This window comes from Opisthocomus hoazin, chromosome 3, assembly GCF_030867145.1.
Source record: "Opisthocomus hoazin isolate bOpiHoa1 chromosome 3, bOpiHoa1.hap1, whole genome shotgun sequence".
Taxonomy (NCBI): Eukaryota; Metazoa; Chordata; class Aves; order Opisthocomiformes; family Opisthocomidae; genus Opisthocomus; species Opisthocomus hoazin.
In genome coordinates, this window is record NC_134416.1 from 46,798,449 (window position 1) to 46,823,176 (window position 24,728).

At 36.7% G+C, this 24,728-nt stretch overlaps 1 protein-coding gene across 4 annotated transcripts in view; it reads left to right on the plus strand.

The window, feature by feature from the left end:
• RB1CC1 (RB1 inducible coiled-coil 1) overlaps nt 1-24,728 on the plus strand; it is a 79,710-nt gene that overhangs the window by 28,449 nt on the left and 26,533 nt on the right. For all 4 annotated transcript variants that reach the window (XM_075416152.1, XM_075416153.1, XM_075416154.1 and 1 more), the window contains 9 exons: nt 832-1,034; nt 2,144-2,579; nt 6,530-6,700; nt 12,266-12,450; nt 14,849-15,035; nt 15,116-15,197; nt 16,011-16,072; nt 17,125-17,228; nt 19,708-19,834. In XM_075416152.1, the coding sequence (XP_075272267.1) occupies nt 832-1,034; nt 2,144-2,579; nt 6,530-6,700; nt 12,266-12,450; nt 14,849-15,035; nt 15,116-15,197; nt 16,011-16,072; nt 17,125-17,228; nt 19,708-19,834 (1,557 nt within the window). The remainder of the gene's footprint in view (nt 1-831; nt 1,035-2,143; nt 2,580-6,529; nt 6,701-12,265; nt 12,451-14,848; nt 15,036-15,115; nt 15,198-16,010; nt 16,073-17,124; nt 17,229-19,707; nt 19,835-24,728) is intronic.

Here is a 24,728-nt window from a genome sequence, read left to right on the forward strand (position 1 = left end):
TTGAGTAATAGGCACTTTGAGGGGGACAGTCTATTTTCTTAAACTGGTAAACTTTAAAATAGTTCCTCTTCTACTAACTAGTAGTTAAACCTTTGGAATTTGATATAATAGGTGTTGCTGTTAGTGAGCTTTTAGTAAGATATGATATTTGCCATATGTAGGTCTCTGTTTTAACTCTGTCAAGTTGGGTGGTAGTTCAGTTCTCACCTTCTATGGCAGTAAAATGCCTCTGTGTCATCCAGTTCTTTAACAGAAAAGCTTCCATGTTGGTTCGCATATACCAAGTTCCAGGGCGTGTTTCAGAGTTTTGCGGACACTGCACTGCTTCTCGTCATATTGCATCTGGTTTATTAATCAGTGGAAGACTTCAATTAATTATCTGCCCTGCTGTTTTCCTCATGAATCTCTTCCTGCATCTGATGCACCTGAGCTGCTGCTGACTGATCTTGCAATTCATTGTCTTGTTCTGAGCTTCTGCTTGGCTCATCAATAATTTTGTGCTTAATGGACCTTGTTTGCCAGCTCCTTCTACTAGATTAGTGCAAGCATTATTATTCATATATGTGTGTACTGAATTTTTTATATTAGCAGCATTTAATTAATTTTATAAGGTTTTTCTTGGAACTGCAATTTTCACTTGCCTGTTTTGAAGATATTTCTCAGTAAATTGTCTATATATTTTTTGTCATTTAATTAAAGTTTTTATTTAAGAATAAAGGAAATTTTGGTTTTTAATGAAGTTTTAAGATGATAGCTTTTTAGCTGTCTCATTTTAACACTTTTTATCATATTTTCTAAATGTCTCAGGTTTTGGTGTTTTTTTGTTTTCAGGAAATGTATGAGGTTGCCAAGAAACTTTGCTCCTTTTGTGAAGGTCTTGTACATGATGAACATCTTCAACATCAAGGCTGGGCTGCCATAATGGCCAACTTAGAAGATTGTACATACTCTTACCAAAAGCTACTTTTCAAGTTCGAAAATGTATATTCAAGCTATTTGCAGTCCATAGACGATATCAAGTTGAAACTTACACAGTAGGTTTGCCATTAAACTTCAGCCTCAATCTCCAAAGTTACTGTATTTTTAACTTTTTTTGTATTGTATGTCTGGTGCTAGTTCTCATTAATGAAGCATGTATTTGTTGGTTTGATTATCTGTCACAGAGGACATTCGTTCTGTTCTATGCTAGTCATTTTTTTAACGGATGTTTTTTCCTTGTATTCATCAGCACACAGAAACCTGTATTGAATGGGGTGGAAGATACGCTTGTTAATGAACAGCTTTTTAAGAGCTGGAGTCTTTCCAGATGTGCACTAGAAATAGCTGGATAATAAATTTAGACGTTAATGAACATTTTTAAATACATATTTCCACTTTTGAATTAACTCCTTTTTAATACACTTGAGCAGTTATTAAGAATTATGATCTACGTTGAAAGTATGAAGTCGTAACACAAACTTTGGGTGCATACATATACCTTTGAGGGGGAGGTGTATATATATGTGTGTGTGTACTTGTATCCTGCAAACTCTGGATGTTACTTCAAGGAAAATCTTTCACATCTTTCTGAACATTTTAGTATTATGGTATCTCTGAGTGCGTTGCCTAACAGAGTGTAAATGATTGTTGGGTTCTTCAAGAAATAAAGCATAAATAAGTTTAAACATTTTAAAGAAAAGTTGAACTTCATAGCTTTTGCCAAATATGTAGAATCTATTAAATCTCTGCAGATGTTAGTTGGCCAAAGGACATTCAGTCTTTGCTAGTAAGCATTGGTATCCTTGTGGATTAGAAACATAAAATTCCCAGTTGTGTGTTTAAAAAAAAAAAAAAAAAAGTGAGCATGTCTCAGTTTACCAAACTGTCTTTTTTTCATTGCAGTATAAACGTAAGTTTACTTGGAAGTTTAGAAGAGTTCATATTCAGCAGTGGAAGAGAGCAAAAATTGTAACTTGCTTAGCTGTCCTTCCATGATGCTGACACTGAACACAGTGTTTTGAAAGGGTAGTTACCAAAGTGATTTTGGAATCTGGTTCAATTCTAAAATAAATAGTACTTTATATTATGGGTGGTTTGTATCTAAGTTTTTTTGTTATGGCTTCTGGATACTGATGTCTTTTTCTTTTCACCCTTTTTAAAAAAGCTTGGGTTCTGCTGTTTCTATCATGGCCAAGATACCACTGCTGGAGTGCCTAACGAGACATAGTTACAGAGAGTGCTTAGGAAGACTGGATTCTTCAGCTGAGCATGGAGGGGCAGAAAGTGAAGAAACTGAGGATGGGAAATCTGCTGAATTGGTGCTTTATTCTGATATATCTAAAGTGAACAATAAATCAGTGTTAGCCTCATTTTGCAAGTCAGTTGAACATTCAGCTTTGGAAGGCACAGATCCTGAAAATGTAAAAGGTGATAAGGAATCTGGTCAAAATGCTACTGTCCAGGACAATGAAACATCGGTAGAATTGAAGGATGATGACCAGCCTTCCTTCAATGTGTCTTTGTTAGACTGGATAAATGTTCAAGATAGACCTAACGATGTTGAATCCCTGGTCAGAAAATGTTTTGATTCTATGAGCAGGGTAAGTTACCAATTTTTTTAACAATCAAATTGTATTGCATTGAATATTGTTCTTTATTTTCCAGATGCTGGTGCTTTTGAAGTGACTCAACTTTTTGTAACTCGTTTCTCAGATAACTTTCTGCATGGAGACCAAAGCAGGGCCTGGAGGTGGGGGACAGTGGGACTGTGGAAAGTAGTTTAAGATTCTTGAGTGATGAGAATTTGACCTTTAGGAAAATGTAGAATTTCACAATGAATTATTGTTATCTTGAGTATTTCTCAAATAGCCATTCCTGTTGGAAAGCCAATAGCTTCTTGCAGCGTATAAGCAAAGTGACATTACTTCTATTCTTTCTTGGCCTTTTCCGTAGAAATTATGCTTACAATTAAAGTAAAGATTTTCCTGGACCAAAGTTAATGTTCTTTGTGTTGAAAATACTGAAGCCTGTGGTTAATCATGTGGTTAATTGTGATAAATTTACATACTGTGTGTATATATATTTAAGAACTTACATACTGTGCATATATATGCATTCTTTTGTAGCTGATACAGATGCGCTCAGAAGAGCCTGACATGTCAGTTTGTATTTCTGCTGCTGGTAGAATAAAACATTGCTCACTTTCTTTACTTTCCAAATGATTATTTTAACCAGTAAGCATTATAACTTTTAAAAAATATTTTGCCCAGAGATTTCCTTCTTTCTCTGCCTTCACTGTAGCTTAGATTTCTTACATTGTCTAGCCTTGTTTGCATATATTTAGTTTTATACTATTACAGCTCAGTACACCTTGAACAAAGAAAACAGTTTCTCTGGTCTTTGACACTTTATTTCCTCCTTAAGGTAGAACTGGAAGTCTGTCTCTGTTATGTCCAAACCCCATCTGTTGTAGGGAGCATTATGATGAAGTCAGTTCTGTACATTGATTTTTCTGTTCTGTCTTAAAAGTAGTTGGAGAATTGGACTTAATATTAAGGGATGCTTAAGATTTTGAACTGTCTAAATTTTACTAGTTCAGAAAAGGCTAAGAGGAAGATTGGACTTCACAAGGTTCTTTAGTGAAAACAACATTCAGTTTTGTGTGTTAAAGACTTCCTAATTGCTGAGGTCTGAGATAATCCTCTGTCCTGTTTGTTCAGCAACGATACAAGGTGCTTTAGAGTAACAAAATCCAGTAGTTTAATGGCGAGAGAATAAATTCGCTTTCTATGTGGTATTAAATAGGGCTCAAATGTAATGTCTCTTAAAAATCAGTATTTTAAGAGACAGACATTAAACAGTTGCTTTCAAATAAATTATGGTGATGCTAAAGATACAAAAATGAAAAAATAACCACTTTAGATTGTACCTTTTTTGATGAGCTTGTAGTCTTATCTGACATACTTCACATGTTCTAGAGAGGCTTTCTTCTAGTTGCCTGCTTTTCAGTCCTTGCCCTATCTAAGTCTAGTCAGAAATCATTAGTTTTGTAACTTAAGCTGATTTGTGTAGGGGAAAAAATGTGATTGCTCCTGCAAAAATGAAGTTTCTTCTTGTTTTTATGGCATAAGCAAAATTTCAGGTAGGGAAAAAGCTTTAGTCAGGCTAATCTGGACACTACGAGAAGAACTGTGATCAGTCTGGATCTATTTTGGTTCACAGAAAACTCAAAGCTTTGAAGTAATGTGGTATTTCTTAGTTTTCCTTAGGAAAACATCAATTTACCCTATTTTGATAGCAGCACAGACAAAAGATTGAATCTTTGCCTACCATTGATTTAAAATTAGTCTCAAAACAGAATTGGCCTGTATCTGAGAAGGAAAAGAAAATACTAAATAAATATCTTGTAACACAATTGTTCTTTTAGTATTAGCTGAAAATGACACTTTAACATAGCAAACTAGAATAAAATGGCGCTAATTTTTTTTTTACAATTTTTCCTCTATTTTCCCCATGCTCTTTCTTGGAAATATAAACCGTACAAATGGTTTGTTGTTGCAATTCTTGTTTGAAACTGAATTCAGATAAGATTTTCATGAAAGTGTAAAGCCTCGTAGTATGAGCTTTATACCTTTGCTACTGGAGGTTTTGACAACTGGTGTGTTGCACAGAGTGCTGCTAGGTATCTGTTTCTTCTTGCCTCTAGATGTTTCTACCAAATGACATTTCTAATTGCAGAAAGCTAGGCTGCAGCAAAAGCAGTAAGTAGGAACTAAGCAGATGTTTCTGTTAAGTAATGTTGTAGCCGCTTATATAGAAGTCTCTTCCTTTTCTAGCCTTACAAGATGGGGATAGCAATATTCTCTACCAGTGACAGTGCCACAGATGCAATTAGGTCAAAGATGGGATAAAAAGAATGGATGGAGGAAATAAATTACAGGCTGGAATGAGAGGAATAGGATTTTTTTTTTTCTGTAAGAAGAGATAAAAAGCAATTAGTTTATGAAGGTAAGAAGAAAAAAAAACACCAAAGTATGATTTTTTAGTATTTTGTCTGTCAAGAAACTGTTTTGGATGCTGCAGTGGAGTAGTTCAGGATGCCACAGTGGAGTAATCCTGAATAGGATGGCAATGAAGATGGTCCTATAAAAACAGTCTGGTTTAATCCCAGAGGCTATTACTGTTTCTTGAAGATGAACAACTCACTTGAGAGAGACCAATGTTCATAAGACCACTCATAACATACTAAAAATTGACCTTTGCAATTTTCAGAAAATTGTAATGTATTTTGTGACACTAATGTTAACATTAATTATTTATTCTGAAAAATTCTGGGCTAATTACGAGTTTTTAGTGCTTCCTCTTATGGTCTCATTTCTTTGGGGTTTTTTTGTGTTTGAAGAGAAGGAAAGACCTATTCTTTGTAGTTTCTCCTTAATTTGTAATGCTTTTGCTCTTCAGGTTCCTCTCTCTATAACCCGGAAAGGTGTTTCCAGAATAAGAAAGTGCTGTGTATGAAAGCTTTTATACAATTAAATAATAGATTGAGCGGAAAATAGTGCTTTTATTTATGCTTTAAGTGGCTTCTTTTCTGAGGGTTGATTTGTGTGCACTGTGATGTGTGGCATTAACACTGCATGTTGACAAAAGAAGCCTGTGTTGTGACGGCTAGTATGACCTCAGAGGGTAGTATCCTTTCCACTAGATTCTCATATAGTAGATGGCATACCATAACCATTTTGGATAAATTTGGATAAATTTGTTCATATTCTGCTAACACCTAATGACTCTTAGGTTATTTGCTTAATTTATTCCAAGTTTAGACTAAACTGTCCTGTATAAACTATTGCAAATACTTATGGACTTTTTTAGAACTAAGGAAATAAAGTTTAATTTATTTCACTTCTCTTAGAGTGAAACTTGCAAGAGTCTCCCTTAGCATCTGTGGACATTGGTAGACACTTAATGTTTCAAACACTTATTTTCTGAATAATGGCCTCTGAAGTAATATGGTTAAATAATTTTAAAATGTGTTTTTATTACGAAAAGCATTAGCAAAAAGTATTACAAAAGTGTTATTTTTACTGTAGCTTGTTTTCCAGTTACTTAGAAATGATCTGCTTGTCTAAGGAATCAGTTAAAACATTCATTTAGTAGGAAAAGGCTAATGAGTCTTGCAGCTTTTTCCCACCACACTCCCTACTGCACTTTCCAATGAGTCACATTCGTTGCTTGTTTTGATTGTAGCTCTGTGAACTCTGTTCCAGTCTAGACTGTGTCTATTAGCTTTAAACTGCCTTGTCCCTTCAACTGATGTCCCTTCCCCTTGTAAAGATCCTGATTTGTATGATGGTCTGGTTGGAATACTTCAAAGAAATTCATGCTGAGATATAAAATCCACAGACTCACTAACTCAGAATTCTGAAACAGATGACAGATGTAGGCACGCATTGTATTGAAAGAAGAAAAAAAAAAAAAGGTTATGAAAACTCAGGTAGGTACCTCACATCAGCTTCCAGTATGTCAACTGCTAATAAACTTTTTTTTGTAGCTTGATCCGAGGATCATCCAACCCTTTCTGGCAGAATGTCGACAAACTATCGCCAAACTAGATAATCAGAACATGAAGGCTATTAAAGGCCTTGAGGATAGGCTCTATGCATTGGACCAGATGATAGCAAGCTGCAGCAGACTGGTGAATGAACAAAAAGAACTTGCTCAGGTAATACACATTTGTGTCTGTAACATTGGAAGATGGTAAATTTTTGATATGTGTATGCTGTTGAAGATTACAACAAATAATTGCATGTCTTGATGCAAGATACTTTTCAACTTACCACAGTGGAGATGCTCAAAAAGGTGGTATATTCGTAATAATTTGACATATAAATATTGGTAGTTTTTACATCTTGTGGTCGTGTTTTCAGCTCTTAACTCCAACTACCACATTAATTGAAATACTTTTTTTAAAATGTCAAACTAGTTGAAAATGCAACAGTGGGTGGTGGACAGCACCAAAACTTAAATATAGGGCTTATATTTATGTTGCTTCATCTGTATTGAGGAAAAAGTCACTCTACAAAATAAATGTCTTCCTTAAAATATCCTAGGCTTAATGCACTAGGAACATGCAGAGCTGTAGTTCACTGCAAGTTTCTCGACTGCATGTTAAGCTGTATATTTTTATAGCTAAAGTGTTTCTGTCAGCATTCTCTTGGTTATAATTTGGAAAAATGTATTTAATTTTAATTGAGCCAATTAGCATTCTTGTAAAAGCACCAGTGTAAAATTGCTGGTTTCTGAGATATGTCAGTCTTGTTTAATGTCTTTATCAATGATGTGGATGAAGGAATTGAGTGCTCCCTCAGTAAGTTTGCAGATGACACCAAGTTGGACGGAAGTGTTGATCTGCTTGAGGGTAGGAAGGCTCTGCAGAGGGATCTGGACAGGCTGGATCAATGGGCCAAGGCCAACTGTATGAGCTTCAACAGGGCCAAACGCTGGGTCCTGCGCTTGGGTCACAACAACCCCATGCAACGCCACAGGCTTGTACATTGATGGAAAGCAGCCCAGCAGAAAAGGACCTTGGGGTGATTGGTCGACAGCCGGCTGAACATGAGCCAGCAATGTGCCCAGGTGGCCAAGAAGGCCAATGGCATCCTGCTTTGTATCAGGACTAGTGTGGCCAGCAGGAATAGGGAGGTGATCGTGCCCCTGTACTTGGCACCGGTGAGGCCACACCTGGAGTACTGTGTTCAGTTTTGGGCCCCTCACTACAAGAAAGACATTGAGGTGCTGGAGCGTGTCCAGAGAAGGGCAGCGAGGCTGGTCAAGGAGTCTAGAGAACAAGTCTTACGAGGAGCAGCTGAAAGAACTGGGGCTGCTTAGTCTGAAGAAGAGGAGGCTGAGGGGAGACCTTATTGCTCTCTACAGCTGCCTGAAAGGAGGTTGTAGTGAGGCAGGTGTTGATCTCTTCCCTCAAGTAACTAGCAATAGGAGGGGAGGCAATGGCCTCAAGTTGCATTAGGGGACCTTTAGATTGGATATTAGGAAAAATTTCTTTACTGAAAGAGTGGTCAGGCATTGGAACAGGCCGCCTGGAGAAGTGGTGGAGTCCCCATCCTTGGAGATGTTCAAAAAACTTGTAGATATGGCACTTCAGCGCATGGTTTAGTGAGCATGGTGGTGTTTGGTTGACAGTTGGACTTGATCTTAGAGGTCTTTTCCAACCTTAATGATTGTATGATTAGTATATGATTTTGTTTCTGGAATAGAATACATCTAGTTTATCTTTATTTTCGAAATTGTTTTTTTCTGTATGAGTAAGACTCACTTAGAACATGGTAAGATTTAAAATCTTTGAAAATACCTTCTAAGGTGTTTCTTGTTGTGTTAAAGTGTACCTTGTTAAATCTAGTGAATGGCTTACAAAAGAGGCTGTGCTCTATTGGTGCTCTTTTGCACATTAATATGGAATGCTGCTAATGAAAAATAGAATCTGATGAGTATCTCCAAGAGCTATAAACTTTGTAGATACTTAGTTTTAAAGCTTATTTGAAAATTGATATTTTTAATGAGTGTTCTTAGCTTAAGGAAAACATCTGGCTTAAATATTATTGTTGTATCTGGTCATACATATCTGTCAAATCTGTCTAAATTCCACCTGGTTTATAGCTACATTTAAGACAACTTTTTGCGAATGGTAGACCATCGAAGACAGCTGTAGTTTTCAGTTGCTTCTATGCTGGAGACCAGGACACTGTGAATTGATTAATCTTTGCTAGTTCATGTAGTCTCTCATTAAATGGAAGACAGTCCAACAATGCTGCCAGATGTACTGATAGCACACACGTTTACACACCAGCCAGAGGATGGAGCAGGAAGCCTGGGTCCTACACAACTGTCAGCCCAGTTCTGCCCTGAAAAGGGGGATCTAACCGACCCAAGATGGGGGGGGGGGGGGGGGCAACATGGTTTACTTACTCCTACTAACAACTTCTGATTGCACATTGATGTACGAGAAACTCATTCCTTTCTTCACAGTCCCAGCTTTGATGTGATAGTGAAAATCTGAACATCAGACAATGACCACATACAGGTTTTCACAGAATGGTAGGGGTTGGAAGGAACCTCTGAGGATCATCTAGTCCAACCCCCCTGTGATGAGCAGGGACATCTTCCACTAAACCCTGTTGCTCAGAGCCCCATCCAACCTGGCCTTGAATGTTTCTAGGGATGGGGCCTCCACTACTTCTTTGGGCAACCCGTTCCAGTGTTTCACCACCCTCATGGTAAAAAAACTTCTTCCTTATATCTAGTGTAGATCTGTCCTGTTTTAGTTTAAAGTCATTACTCCTTGTCCTATCACAACAGGCCTTGCGAAAAAGATTTTCCCCATCTTTCCTGTAGGCCCCCTTGTGAGTACTGAAAGGCTGCTATAAGGTCTCCCTGGTGCCTTCTCTTCTCCAGGCTGAACAGCCCCAGCTCTCTGTCTTTCCTCATAGGAGAGGTGCTCCAGCCCTCGGATTTTTTTTGTGGCCCCATTTGAGTTATAACTATTAATATTTGGTGTTATCTGGAAAAAAAGTCATAATTTTCCTTTACATCACACCTTTCAGCAGTGAACTATTTCTGCTCGTAAATAAAATGTACTTCATAGAACAAGGATAAGGAACATCTCAATGGTAATCTCATTGGTAGTATTTGAATTGGAAGATACAGATTTATTTTCCCCAAGTCAGAAAAAGCCAATGTTTTATCCAGAATTTATGTTGACTTTCTACTCCAACCTCAGTTTCATTGTTAAAGTTCAAACCAAACTTATCCCATGAAACAAAGTCCATCTACTGCTAGAAGACCTCATTGCTTAGTTATTTGCTTGTTCCTGGACCTGCCTTAAGAGTTCTTTTGCTTCCAGTTATCCTTTTCAATTAACTGACCGTTGAACAGCCTTTTGTATGAAAAATTACATCTTGAGTTATGTAGTTAGATGTTAGGGGCTGGAGTCCAACTATTCAGCATGGAAAGCTGCTTTGATAAATTAAAAAACTTTTTCTCTGTAGAAGCTGGGATTTGTAACATAAGCATATAGAATTGTGGTCAGTAGGTGGCATTATGTAATAGGAATATGCCTCTAGAAAATTTGCATCCTCTAATCTTTCAATGCGATTGCCCACTAGCTTATCCTTTCCAACATTTTCTTGTTTGATTTTTTTTTTTCTTAAATTTCCGTATTAGTAGTGTAGCTTTTCAAAACACTTTGTTAAATCCAAATGCATTTCCATCAGTTAGGTTCATAGAAGTGTTGCTCTTGTATTAGCTCTGTTAAACATAGTCAAAAAATTGTTTTGCAGATGCCCTTGATTCTGGGCTTGTTCTCTTTCACTTGAAACTGTTGGGAAAAGGACTATCGTATTTTGTGCTTTTATTTCCCTCCTTAAAGGAACTTAAAGGGAGCCTATAGGAAAGATGGGGACAATCTTTTTAGTAGAGACAGCAGTGACAGGACGAGGGGTAATGGTTTTAAACTAAAACAGGGTAGGTTTAGGCTGGATATAATGAAGAAATTCTTTACAATGAGGGTTGTGAAACACTGGAATGGGTTGCCCAGAGAGGTAGTGGAGGCCCCATCCCTGGAAACATTCAAGACCAGGTTGGACGGGGCTGTGAGCAACCTGATACAGTTAATGATGTCCCTGCTTGCTGCGTGGGGGTTGGACTAGATGACCTCTAGGGGTCCCTTCCAACCCAAAACTTTCTATGATTCTATGATTCTTGTTACATCAAATTAAACCTTAGATTTATAGGTTTATAGTGATTCAGGGTCTTCTCAGCTGCTTATTACATCACTGACTGCCGATGTCATGAATCCTGTCATCTAATCAGGGCTAGATAGGCAAGAACTTGTGAGAATAATTGAGTATTTAGATCTTGGATTTCTCCACAGTTTATTAGGGTTCCCCCCCTATTTTTTTTGTCTGTTTACTGCAGTTTTTCTTAATTGAGCATTTTCTAGTATGCTGAGATTCTTCTTTCTGATTTGCATACTAGGTTAATTTTAGTTTATATTTTATTTTAAAGATGGATCCACAGATACAGAAATGGCAAAAGATACTCAGATTTATGAATAGCCTTTTGGAACTGAGCGTAAAGCTGGAAGGGATTTTCTAGCTCACTGCATGCAATTTTCTGTAACATCAGGCTCCATGCCATGTGATTAATTTAAAAAGCTTACTGAACTGCTATTTAGATGCAATTATTTTCTTGACTTCTCAGTTCCTGTTGCAAAGTTGTATAGAATCTGATTGTCCTAATGTTTTTAAACATCCATTAATCTCAGATCTGAAAGTATTCTTGGCTAATTCAAATCTATATGCTTTTATGCCTATACTGCCTTTGATTTCAGTGCTTGGCAATTTGCTAACGATTATCACAGCATGTTTTTTCAATGTGCTTTGTCTCCTTTGACTAAACAATGCAAGTTCTTTTGACGGGGCTGTCATCTTCATCATCTCGGTAACAGTTCTTCCCACTTTTCCTGGTTTCTGTTCACTTGGCTTGGATAATGCAGACATGCATGTTTGCAGCCTGCTTTTGTTTCGCAGAGGGTGCTTGCTCGTTCAGTACGTAAGTTGCTCAGAGTTCAGTAGATGATTGACTCTTCAGTATTCTCTTCTGTCTTCAGTGTGCGTCTTCTTCCTTTCCTTTTCATTACACTTAATGTACTTGTTTGATACAGGAGTTGCCTGTTACCATCCACAACAGATAGTTCTTTGCAGTGCCCACCTCTTACGTGCAAATAAGATGTCTAGCTGAGATCTTGGCTCTCAAGAGAGCCATATATGAATTTCTCTATGCAAAAGAATATATTCTGTAGTCCACGGTAATACTGAATATGGCCTAAGTTGATGTTAAGTCTTGCATATGACAGAAGCTAATAATCTGGTTGCTTGCAGAAATTGGAGTGATGGTTGATCCCCTCCATCCTAGTAGCTACTTTTCTGCTGCATTAACTTTTTGTGATCTTTCACTGGTGTTGGTTAGTTGTGTAAAGTTCTTACAAGGTTGTGTTGGTAACTGTTTGGAAATATCAGAAGGTATTTATTTCGACTGGATTATAGAATGAAAAGAAAGCAACTCTTACACTTCTGTGTAGCTTTCTGTTATCCTCCTGAATGGTTACAGTAAGTTTATTAAAATGTTTCCATTCTTACAGAGAAGAGGGATCGCTTCCATGCTTTTTTATTGTCACAAAGCTTGTGTAATAAATGTGTCTATTTTCCTCTAGGGATTTTTGGCTAATCAGAAGAGAGCTGAGAACTTGAAAGATCCTTCTGTGCTGCCTGATTTGTGTTTGAGTCATGCAAATCAGCTGATGATTATGTTAACTAATCACAGAAAACTGTTAGACATCAAACAGAAATGTACCACTGCCAAACAGGAGCTTGCAAATAATCTGCAAGTCAGACTGAAGTAAGTTACAACTTTTCAGCTTTGAAATGTTTCCACTTGCATCAAGACTGTTTAAAGAATGTGTGTCTTAAGAAAATCTTTGATAATGTGTAGAGTTTTTCTTAATGGGAGAGGAAATAAAAGCTGAATCACTTCAATTTGTATATGAAGTCATTTCTAAGTGTGAAACAAAATATTATTTTAAGAAAAACTTTTCCTAGAGTTTAAGTGGTCTTCACATCAGCAAAACAAAATCCAAGAACCTACTATCCCCTCTCCTCTCATCAGTCTCAGAAGCCGTCAACATCTCACTTAAAATTTGACTGGCAATTATGTTGATGTTTTCAAAGGATTGTAATATGCATAAGTGAAACACTCTTCAGTACGTGTGATCACATCAAAGCAGAAAAACATGCCAGTAGTTTGATTTACTTGTAGTTCATGAAAAATAGTTATATCCAGTCACAGCCAGTAAAACCAGCAATTTTTCATGTAAACATCATTACTGTGTAACATGGAAGGCAGTAAGTAGTCTGTATGGCTCAATGAGAAATACGGATTTTCACAGTACTACACCTATTATTAAGCTTTAGATAATTTGTCATGTCAGATACAGAAGAAAAGTATACAGTTTAATGATTTTTGGAAGAAGAAACTTCGTTTATGCTAGCAGCTAATAATTATACAACATTGTAACCCTATTAGACTTGCATGCTGTATGTCCATCAAGTAGATTTATTTTTTTTTTCTCCTTGAAGAGATAGCAGTTTGTATAGACAAGGTAGATGCAAGGTGCAGGAAGAAGTAAAAGAATCAGCAGTGCACTAGTGACAAAGTTCCTCTTGTGTTTGTAAAATAGATTACAGCTATGTAAATCAAAATGCGGATTTGTCTGTCTTTGTTGCCTATGCATCTGCTCTTAGCCCAATGAATAGATGATTTTTTTTTTCTGACATGAGTATGAAATAGGTGTGACCTATTTCACTGTAGCAGGTATTTAGGGATAGTATGCAGAACATAGGTTGCCATAAATATCACTTTGATTTCCTATATGTTAAAGTATTTGTGTAATATACACTTAATTAATGAGTTATGGAGAGTGAAGGCATAAGTGATAGATCTGAAGAGAAGAATAAAGCATAGAAGTTAAACAAAACAAAAAAAAACTGAGAATAACCTGCCCCCCCTTTCACTCACACCGCACCCCCTCTCCCCCCACAGGTCGTGTATGTGTCCCCCCCCCAGACATACAAAAAACCCTGCTGTGTTTTGGGTCACAACAAAGGTTCTTATAGCTTGTCTTCAGTAGCAGTTAGTAGCAAGTGCCCATAATGGGAATCTAATAATAAGGAAAGAAAGTAACTATATGTAAATACTCTTAGAGAAGAATAGTCTTATCTGATCTAGAAGCAGCGCTTCTGTTTTTGATTGCTGACAGAGTTTTTTTCCCATGAACTAGTCCAACTTCTTTTTGAATCAACAGACTCCTATTTTTTGCAAGTTCTGCAATGTAACTATATATTATGTGGAAAATGTACTTCCCTTTGTGTGTTGAACTGGCTGCTTGTTAGCTTTGTATAATGCCCTCTTTTTTATTTCTGACTACTCATTACTTGAAGAAAGTCAACAATGCATGTCTTGTAGTTTATTTGTTAGTATATGTTCCTAATTGCTTAACATTGACTTGACTGTAGCTGTTGTTTTACTTCACCTCTGTCAAGAAAAGCAGTAATTATTTTTGTTAATTAAGGGATAGACCTTGCCTTATGCATTCTCTGGTGGGAAAGTTGCTGTAGTATTTCCCCTCAAACACACCAGCAGATCACATTTTCAGTAGTTACCCTGTGATTTAGTTATGTTGGTGGCCGTCCTTGAAGTTATGTATTAATTGTGTCAATAAGATAATTGAATATGTGGTTACAAGGTGTGGGAATTTGTGTGTTATAGGGTCTGTAATTTGTGATGCATGAGTAGATGGTGTGAACTTCCTAAACTTACCTTTAATATTTCTTGCTAATGCTTTTTCAATAAATATTTTTAAGATTAATAAACAAAAAGTAGTCTCTTCTTTGCTCTGGATGTAGCAGCCTTTAAAAATTTTTCTGGAGAAAGTTCCATTATCATTTCTATTAAAATTATGTATGCTAAGAGTGTTACTTGTCAAAAACAATACCTTAACTCAAATGGTGGTAGATGTTCATTTTTTGAGCACTGGTGTGGTTTTCTTCTGATGAAAACAGGGAACTGCAAGGTGGTTACTGAATTTGGAGTTGCTTGGTACTTCCAGATAGGCTTTGTTGTCCCATGTAAAATGATGTCATTGTTCCGTTCATCCAGACATGTTGCTGATCTTAGTGAAACTGAAATGTGGAAAAGATGACTAAGTTGTTATCTTCTAAAGTGTAACCTACTTTTGTAGGTGGTGTTGTTTTGTAATGCTTCATGCTGACCAGGATGGAGAGAAACTACAAGCATTGCTTCGTCTTGTCACAGAGCTCCTAGAAAGGGTCAAGGTGGTAGAGGCTCTCAGTACTGTTCCTCAAATGTACTGTCTAGCTGTTGTTGAGGTTGTGAGGAGAAAAATGTTCATAAAACACTACAGGGAGGTAAGTAAGTAAAACTTTGAGACCAAACCCTTGTATCAGTGTATAAATTAACAACTAACTGCATGTTTTCACTTCCACAGTGGGCGGGTGCTTTAATAAAAGATGGGAAACACCTATATGAAGCTGAAAAGGCAAAAAGGGAATCTTTTGGTAAACTGTTCAGTAAGTACTGTCTCTCCTGTGAAATTGGAATTGTAGTTAAGCGTGACTTATATCTTTGTAGTTAAAATACCTTCATCATATTTTAGTTTTAAATACCTGTATATTTTTTTACGAACAAAATATTTTTCTATTAATTTTTCTATTAATCAAATTAATGAACTGTTTCATGTAGATTATCCAAAGTACTGTGAAAGTTCTAATTAGTTTAATGCTTGTAAAAGACAAGATGCCAAGTTGTGAGATTCGAGTGCAGTTTCTGTTTGAATGTGCTCTGTGAGCTTTAGTGCTCTTTTAAATAACACTTTTAAAACCATTACTGAATGTTTGGGTATTGCTGTGACTTCCTCTGTAGTGCTTAAGAAGAAAAACAAGAATAAAGACCGTGACCAGAAGTCAAAAAACAAAATTTAAAATTAAGCTGCTGCTAAAAGAAATCTGATTTTTTGTTTCCTGCAAAGTCTGCAACTTATGTTCTGAATGAACAGCTAAAATAAGAGAATTGAGGAAAAAGTTATTAAAATTTTGGAAAGGAGATAGCAAGATTACAATGAGAATTTGAAAAAGGAGTTGAGGCTTTTGTAGGGGTGAGTATTAAGCGAAAAAGAGGCTTCAATGAAGTGAAAAGTTCTACTTGAATGCTGGATTTTGTATGAAGTTCTGTAGTCACTTGCAATTTTTATGTCGTCAAAAAATGGCTTAATCCTTTCAGATTCAGTTCAGCTCTTAAACTGCAGTAGCTTCATTGTTTTCTCTTGAGGCATTGTTTTTATGTTGCATTTCTTTATTTTAAATAACCCTTTTTTCTTTGCCCAGGGAAGTCTTTTCTAAGGAATCGTTTGTTTAGAGGACTTGACTCCTGGCCTCCATCCTTTTGTGTATGTACTCAATATTTTTGGGGGGTTTATTTCATTTTTTTAAACAGTATTTTCATAAATTAAAAATGTAAATTTAATTCATTTAATCTATGTGACTGTCACATTGCTCTGACACAGATGAAAAAGCTAGGAGCTAGTGTTCTTCACTATTTTAAGTGATCTATATTAACATGGGTTCATAACTTGCGGTGTGATGAGAGAAGAAATAACCAACTCAATACTCCTTTTTAACAAGTCTGTGGTATTGAACAAAAAATTGCTCTTAATGATCAGAAGAAAGAAGCCAGGAGGGATAATTTGACCATGTAATCCTCCCTTCTGAATAACAGTTATAAAATTAATGGAAGGGTAAAAGGACGTAAGAGTTTTTCATGGTTTTCTATGATCACTGTATAGTGGATAAGCGTTTTTGTCTCTATTGGTTGATAACATGAAGGGGTGAAGAAGTATGGCTGTAATCAAGCATTGCTTGTTGACTTCGATTTTGTACAGCTTGACTAATTAAAGTAGGACAACTCACCCTTATTACTAATGTTGCCATCTCACTTTACCTCACTCTTTTCAGCTTCCCTTTGCAGCTTTTTTTTTAAAAGATACTTGGAAAATAAGAATGCTACTCATTTCAGTGTTTCAAATTCTGAGCTAATGCTCGACTGTATGTTTAGCAGCACAATAAATAAAGCTTCAGTGCCATCTCTTATCCTTTAACTTTTTGAACACATCCTTGATGTTTATGAAACTTGGTAATAGGCAGGAGAGTGGACTAGATAATCATTGTAGGTCCCTTCCAGATGAAATACTCTATTCTGCTGCTGCCCGAGGCACTGTGAGTAGAATTAATGACTACAAATGTAAATGACTTTTTTTTTTTTTTTTAGATTGGTGGGGACAGGTATGGTTCCTTTAAAAAAAAAGTATGAAATCTTTTGAGAAAGAGACCAGTTCAATACCAACTTTTCTGTGTTACTAGTTAAGCTCTTTTTAATTCTTCCGTAGGTATCTTGATATTATTTACTTTAACAACAATGTGTAAATTTGATTTCTTAATACAGACAAGAAAACCTCGCAGATTTGACAGTGAGCTTCCAGATATCTCATTAAATGACTTGCAGTTTTTGCAGTCTTTTTGTCCATCGGAAGTACAGCCATTACTCAGGTAAAGCACCTTTTTAAACTTTCTGTGTTATGGAAATAGCTTCCCCTGGTCCCACCCCTTTCAGCCCGTCCCCAATTCATTTTTTGTAAAGAATAGACAAAGATATTTTTTGAACTGATACCATTCTTAAGCAATGGTCTTCACTGACTTATGTGCATATTATTTATATGCTTCATATACTCAGGCTCGGATGATTTGAACATCTGTATTCTGCACTGAGATGCAAAGGATATTAGATGTTCCTCTGAGCTGCCTTATACCAAAAAAACAAAAAAAAATTGTTGTCAGTTTTAAACTGAAATAAACTCAGGTTGTATGTTTTGTCAGATCAGTATTAGATTGATTTTTTTTTTTTTTTTTAAATTTGCTCTTTATTAAGTGATGTTCTGGAGGAAATAAAATAAATTTCTTTAGCCCAGCGTAAGGTCAGAGATCTCCTGTATTAAATTATTGTTTTTTCTCTGAAAGACTGATTTTACTAAAACGTGTATATCCTAAGTACCTCTGCTGTCTATGGAAATCTATCATTCTGAGCAGAAGTTCTGTTTCCATGTTTCTCATTTCCCAACTATGAGGCAGACGTGCAGATGTAGACAGGAAAGCTGCTGTTTTGTCTGACAGGCAGCTTGACAGGATGAGTTTCGTATCTAGAACTTGGAGATGTCTTTCTGGAAAGCTGACTGTTAGATTTCAAACTCGTACATCTTAAGCCTTGTAGCAATTGGATAGAGAAATGCCAACCAATGTAATGGACAAGAAATAGGCAGTAGCAAGTTCTGTTTAAGGCTCTGTCTAGGAAGAGATCTGCCTATCAGTGTGACCACAGTCAGATGCTGCATGTATCCATCATCCTTCTAGAAGAGATCTGCAGTTAGAGATTTGCTGAGATTCAGGTTTTTATTAGCCCCAATCCCACAAAGGATGCTAAGGTAAATCCAAAAGGAGGATATGCTCTGCTGTTGTCTGTCAGGTTCACCAACAGCCTGATACCTGTTAGTGGTGCACAGTGTAGGAGCTGGATTCACTGCGCTTTTCCCCTATGTTTTGTACTGGCATTCTTTTTGATTCAGAATTGCTGGGCATCCATGTGGTATTGCTGCTGGAATTAACAATAAGTGGAGTTAGCTTAGTCTGCTCAATAGTGGATTTGCACTAGATTATGATACAGTTGATGTACTCTTTTAATTTCTTGTGTTATGCTCTTAGGCTTGCTCCTCAGTGATTCTGCAGGAAAAAAGTAAAAACTATAGTATTGTATTGCAGATGATTTTTAGGTTTGAGAATTTTACAACCTTCCTGGGAAGTTTGGACTGAGTTCAAGAAGAGTTTTGCTTGCTATTGTCAGAAAACCAATCACTAATCAGCCTGTTTTAGTGGGTCCAAATTGTAGTGACGTAGCTGTCCACTTGATGGCAATAGAGGTGGGATTATGTCATGTTCCTCCTGGTTTCTGGGCTCAGGATTACATTTGGTGGAAAATGTTGGTGATAGTGATGAACCTGCAACTGGAGTGAGCAAAGTTGTCACACACCTTGGTAGGCACTGAGCTTCAGAAGAAACTTGAGAGCAATACTTTCTTTGGTATTTTGTTTTAACATCTAAAGAGCAAGCAGTAGGCAAACTGAGACCCAGCACAAAGTCCTTTCCTATCAGCACTGAACCCCTAAGCTGCATAATTAAAATGATTCTTCTGTTTACTTACAATGCTTCAGTCTTCTGATATTATATGTTTGAGCAATTATTGAAATCTTAATTTCTACAAAGATACACTAGATACCACTTACTCTCTGTATTGAATAGAGAATGCAAAATACATTGATGTGTAATCTGCTTTTATTATATTGTTAGTCTAAATGAACTCCTGCTCCATGATTTCAGTGGACCTATTTTTGAACAAATTAAAGATTATGAATTTACAGACTCTGAAGAAAAATGAAATAAATGTTGCTTTACCAGAGGTTTAGACAACTTGCAATTGAAAGTTTTTCTTGCAACACTTGCAATGTGATCATGACACATTAATCAGTCTTTTAGTTTAGGTTTACCTATCATAAAAAAAGAGTAGAGGACTAATAGCTACTTCAAAGGAGGAGAGGAATTTGAGAGAACCCAGGTGAAGAGAAGAATAGAGTCATTTGCAAACATAAGTGCTTCAATTACAGATCTAATCACTGAATTCTCCTGTTACTGTTATTGTATCGCTAGGTGCTACTGGTAAATGTTTTCCTCAGAAGGAAAGACTGACATATTACTTCCCCATCATTGTGTTTGTCTACTCCTTAAAAACTGTCAAGTTCTTAACTTAAAACATAAATACCACGTGGTCTTAGTGGATTTTTCTATGTAAAATAGATCAAATGAAGAAAGTACAAACCTCATACAGGAGGAAGCTTAGTCTTGTTGGAATATGCATATAATAATTTATTTTACTATTAGATTAACGATGTGAAAAAAAAATTAATCCTGTACTGTTTTTAAGGGTTCCCATACTTTGTGACTTTGAACCTCTTCACCAGCATGTACGTGCTCTACATAACCTGGTAAAGGCAGCACAGAGTTTGGATGAAATGTCACAAACCATTACAGACCTACTGAATGAACAAAAGGTATTTTTGTTTTTCTTTGCTAAGAAAAGAGAATATTCAAAAGAGTAGATTATTTTCATAATACTGTTTTATCCACCACTTCAGTAAGAAACTTTGTTTTTCCAGATGTAAAGATTAGTTGGTCTTGTAACTACATAAGAATAGTTTACTTTCTAATCACATGCGAGTAAATACTCTGAGAATTTTGAGCTCTTCAATGAGTAAATTGATTCTAGAGAATAGTCAAAATATATTAAATATCTTCTAAACATTTAACAGATGCTTATATTCCTCAGAAAATGAAGAAGTAGAATTTCTGTTAATATTTCTGTTTTCTGCCATTTTCTAAAGTTTCTGTGTGCATTTTGCCTTTGCCGCTTTAGTTTGTATTTAATGAAGTTGTTCTTACTTCTCTAGATCTTTGCATTGCTTCGTAAGTCCTTTTGGCACAAGCAGTTAAGGAGAATTGAGGGCCTTGGCTGGTTGTCCCCATTAGCCTAAATATTGAAGTGTCACCTACTCCTTTGTGGCGGTCCTGCTTTTTGGGAAAGGGAAGAAATATGTACAGTCTTTTCCTTTGAGTATAGAAGGAACAGATGAAACAAAGATCTCTTCCTAGTTTCACTCTACCTGTCAAGCAGATTTTTTCCCCTAGAAACTCTGTTTCTGCTAGTCACTTCTGGTTCCATGCATTCAGCCTCTAACCTTCATAATACACCAAACAGGGTCCTTTTAGCTTCTGACTGTAGCCTGTTCTAGTGAAACTCTGGGAGAATTTAGCAATGCTTAAAATTTTTTTGTGAAATTGACTGCTTCAAACTGGACTTCTTTAGCAGCTTTGCTACAGAAGAAAGGTGTCATTTTTGTGGGACTCCATGTTAACACCTGCAGTGTGTTTACACTTTGCTGACTAGAAGCATCTTCTGTAACTCTGAAGGTTATGGGCATGTTCAGATTGGAATTGGCAAATTCCTGCTTAAGCCAGGTGAGATGAAGTCCTCTGTCTTTTTCCTCTGGGACTTGAACAAGAGATTTACTGGAAGTCTTTCATTTATGTCAGCTATGAGATCTGGGCTGCTCTTTGTTCTTTAATATAGAAAAGGTGTGTAACTTCTTAGCTCTTTTCTCTTTACAAAGATCGATTTTTATATAAGCAGCTATTAAGAACAAGGGTGTTAGGACCTGACCACTGTATTAGCCAGTGGAGTGGCTAGGAGTGGTGTAAATTTTGTGAAATCTGGGAGTTTTCTGAACATGCTCTTCCAATAGACCGTGCTCTGAAATATAGAAGTCCACTCCCAACTTGGAGCGTCCTGAAATTTATCTCGTAAGAAACCAGGATAATGAGAGTTGTTTGAATGAGTTATTTTTTCACTGAGGCTTGCAATGTCAGAAGAGTGTGAAATATAAATCAAAGGGGTAAGTTTTAATTCAAAACATACATAATAACAGTAGAAAAATAAATAGGAAAGAGGTACCTTACTTGTTCAATTCTTGACAATTCAGACTTGCTTATCTGAGAAATTTTTATCAGTATGTGGCTATGCAAAGATGATGTTTGCCAAATCAGGAGAATCTGTTCTTGCCACATTTCTCTTTTGCTATGCTTTGACCAGTTTGGCTGCTTGGCTGACTCAGAAATGTCAAGTGTGTAGACAGATTTGGATAGTTGTCTACTTCCTTAGAGTAAATTGCAATGCACAGTTAGAGCTGGGCCACTTGTGATGTCATCTTGAAAATGACCATCTCTGTGTGTAATTTCAGTGATTCATTTGAACTCTTTTTTGAAGCAAATAGGTCTGTCAAAGATTTTTCCTTCTCAATGACAGTGCTCTTGTTATTACTTGATGAAAGATACCAGGTCTTTCTCTGTGTTGCTGTGTTCCACAGATCATCTAGAATTGTATTTTAAATTATACTACTTTTGCCCATGTTCTTTTTCTGCACAGAATTACTCAAATAATTTGAAAATGTTCTTTTCTTATCCTTAGTATCGCTGGGAATTTACAGTGTTCAAATTTACATTTGAAGGATGAATAAACATTTAATAATAGTCCTGAAGATACCTACAGCTTCATGCACTTACACATTCTGTTGGTGAACTGTGAGATATCGTCCCAACTTGGTGCAGAGTTGACGATGACTGTGCAGGTGTTGTGTTGCCCGTGTAGCAGAATGTTGCTCCTGTACTCTCCCAGGGAGATACATTGAACCCCAACCTCCCTTTCCATAGAAGTGGCAGCAGAAGCCTGGTTCTTCAAGTTGGACTGGGATAGTTTCCCTGGCTTGCTGGTAGTGCAGCAGGTCAGCTCTGTCTGGGTCAGGTTCATCCTACTGCATCTGCCGCAGCAGCTGGTCTTATAGTTGCTTTAGGAAGCAAAGAAAAGCTGTGGCTGCAGACAAGTGAGCAAAGAGCAAGTCAGAGAGGAGATCCAGTACCTTACTGGGGATGTTAGTAGCATTTCTTTTAAAGTGTCCCCGTAACTTATTACTTCAGGTTTCAAGTTCATAGAACACTAATGGTGATATGCTTCTCTATCTGATATCAGAGTTATTTTTTTAGTATTACATCAGAGTTGTTAAAGAGTATTGTTGTATATTTTTGTTTAATTTGTTACTACTTTGAAGTGTTTTGCTTTTTAAACCTTTCTGCTTATTCTTTGTAATTTAATGATCTCACACCAAAGATACTGCTGTCCCCTCTCATTTCCATAATACAGACAAAGTTTAAGCAGATCAGTGATTGAGTTAAAGATGTGCAGGAGAAAGTTAAGGTGCCCATAGGAGTCAGGTAAGATGATTAAGGTATTTTCTCCATGGTTAGTAGGTGACTAACATATGCAATCCTTTGGTATTGAAAGTTGCTCTTGTACGAGAAGTTGGCATTTCAAATCGGATTGTGAATCTACTGTTTGTTGTAGCTGAATTTGAAAATTAAACAGTGTTTGTGATCCTTCCAAGAATTGCCCCATTTCCTGACTATGTTTATCATAGTAGCCTAACTAGAACAAGGCAACACCTGTAATCCAGCAACACCTGAGAACTTAAAAATTAACTCTGCTTCTCTGTCTCTGCTTATTATTTTTCCGTGTTTGCTCTTTTTTCCTTTGTCATCACAGGAATTAGTGTATGACATGCTCATGCATTGCTGTCTGTAGATTGTAAATAGGTAAGATGACAGGCACCAGCTTCTCAGGGAAATAGGCAACAGGAAACAAAGTCTTCCATGTGGTTTTGACTACTCAAAATGTGAGGTTTAACTCTTCACTAGGCAGTAAGCTGATACTCTAGCTAGAGACTCAGCTCGCAGCAACCACTGCAGAGGCATGGAATTTGTTACAGCTCCAGGTCATGAGGAACCAAAGCCCAGCAGAGTGTTGCTCCACGCAGTGACAATTATTTTTTTGTTTTCTTCATGATATATCCTTACTCCTTACCTTCTAGGATGCTTCCGCAGTAGTATGTGCTTACTGACATCTGTGATGCTAGCTTTTATTACTGTTAAAGCTCTGGCTTCTCAATGTTAAATATTTGTCACGTAAAGCATGTGCTTTTGAATCCAGGCATGTATTAGCATATACAGTATCCTTCAATGTTTGTTTGTTTGGGTTTTTTTTCCCCTAACTTTTCTTAGATAAACAGCAAGCTGAAATTAAACCCAAGGGAAATGCTTAAACCTGGAATCATAGTACCTTTAACAAAAGGAGCATTTCCCTTGAAGTTTTTTTGTCTCATGTCCTGTGTTAATTTTTGATAGAGACAGTATTTTGTATATAATGAACATAAGTGTTTTTACAGCAAGTTTTCATAACTGGATTTCAAGATCATTATATGATTTACTTTCATGTAGATACAAAGGCTAATGGAGGTGAGGTTTAAATGCAGCTCTGCTCAACAGATGAGTGTCACAGCTGGAAATAGATTCTTCCTAAATCTCAGTTTAGAGTTCAGTTAGTCATACTACATCTCCGTTAAGAGAACATGGTACAGAGAAGAACAGGGTCCCTTTTTGGGCAGCAGCCATTTGTAAAATATTGAGAAAACAAAAATCGGCTATTTATACATCAGCAGTTTGATATCTGTCATGTCTGTCTGTCTGGTTTTCTTGAGTTCTGTTGTTGATCATTTATTGCCCAACCAGTCAAATAGCTGAGTTCAATGGATAGGAAAAGTTTCTTCAATGAAAACTAACATACTAAAGAACACCAGACACACAGTTTAAATGCATGGAGACAATGCAGGTTGTTTGGAAAAGAGGCATGAGAAGACTCACCAGGATTACCAGCTGGAGGCAGTGTTGGATTTTTGGAGAAGAGCACTGTTCTGAAAGATCTCCAGCACTTTGAATCTGAACATCTTATGAGAATCTTTGACTTCCTGTGAGTCTTTAGGAACAGTTTCTTTTCAAGATGGTCACGTTCCTCAGATGAATAAGATCAAACAAGTCCTTAAAGGATGAAGGATGGAAAAGCAAGGTAAAAATTGCGCTATAGTGTTACAGACGATGTATCTGAGATCTTTCAGAATGCTGATCCATTCAAAAAACTCAACGTTTCTTCCAGTTTGTGGTCCTGATGATCCTACTTATACCTCTTCATCCTGTGTGTCACAAATATTCTCCTTATGTATTTCAGCTGTGTGTATTTCACTAGTTTTCCTAGGAAAAATCGCTTTGCTATCCATCCTATTACAAACTTGTTCAGGAGTGCATCCTTGGTGGATACTGAGGCTGTACATTGCTGTTTGTCTGCCACTGGGATGTGTCCTGCACTTGCTGAAGCTTAAGGCTTATATTTTTCTTCTAAGAATCTGCAGATGATATTATTGTTGGCATTAGGACTTCTGTATTCCCTGTTGTATTTAGTAGTTAATAGTATAAGATACTGCAGGTTGACCGTTTGTTCCTAGTCCTGGT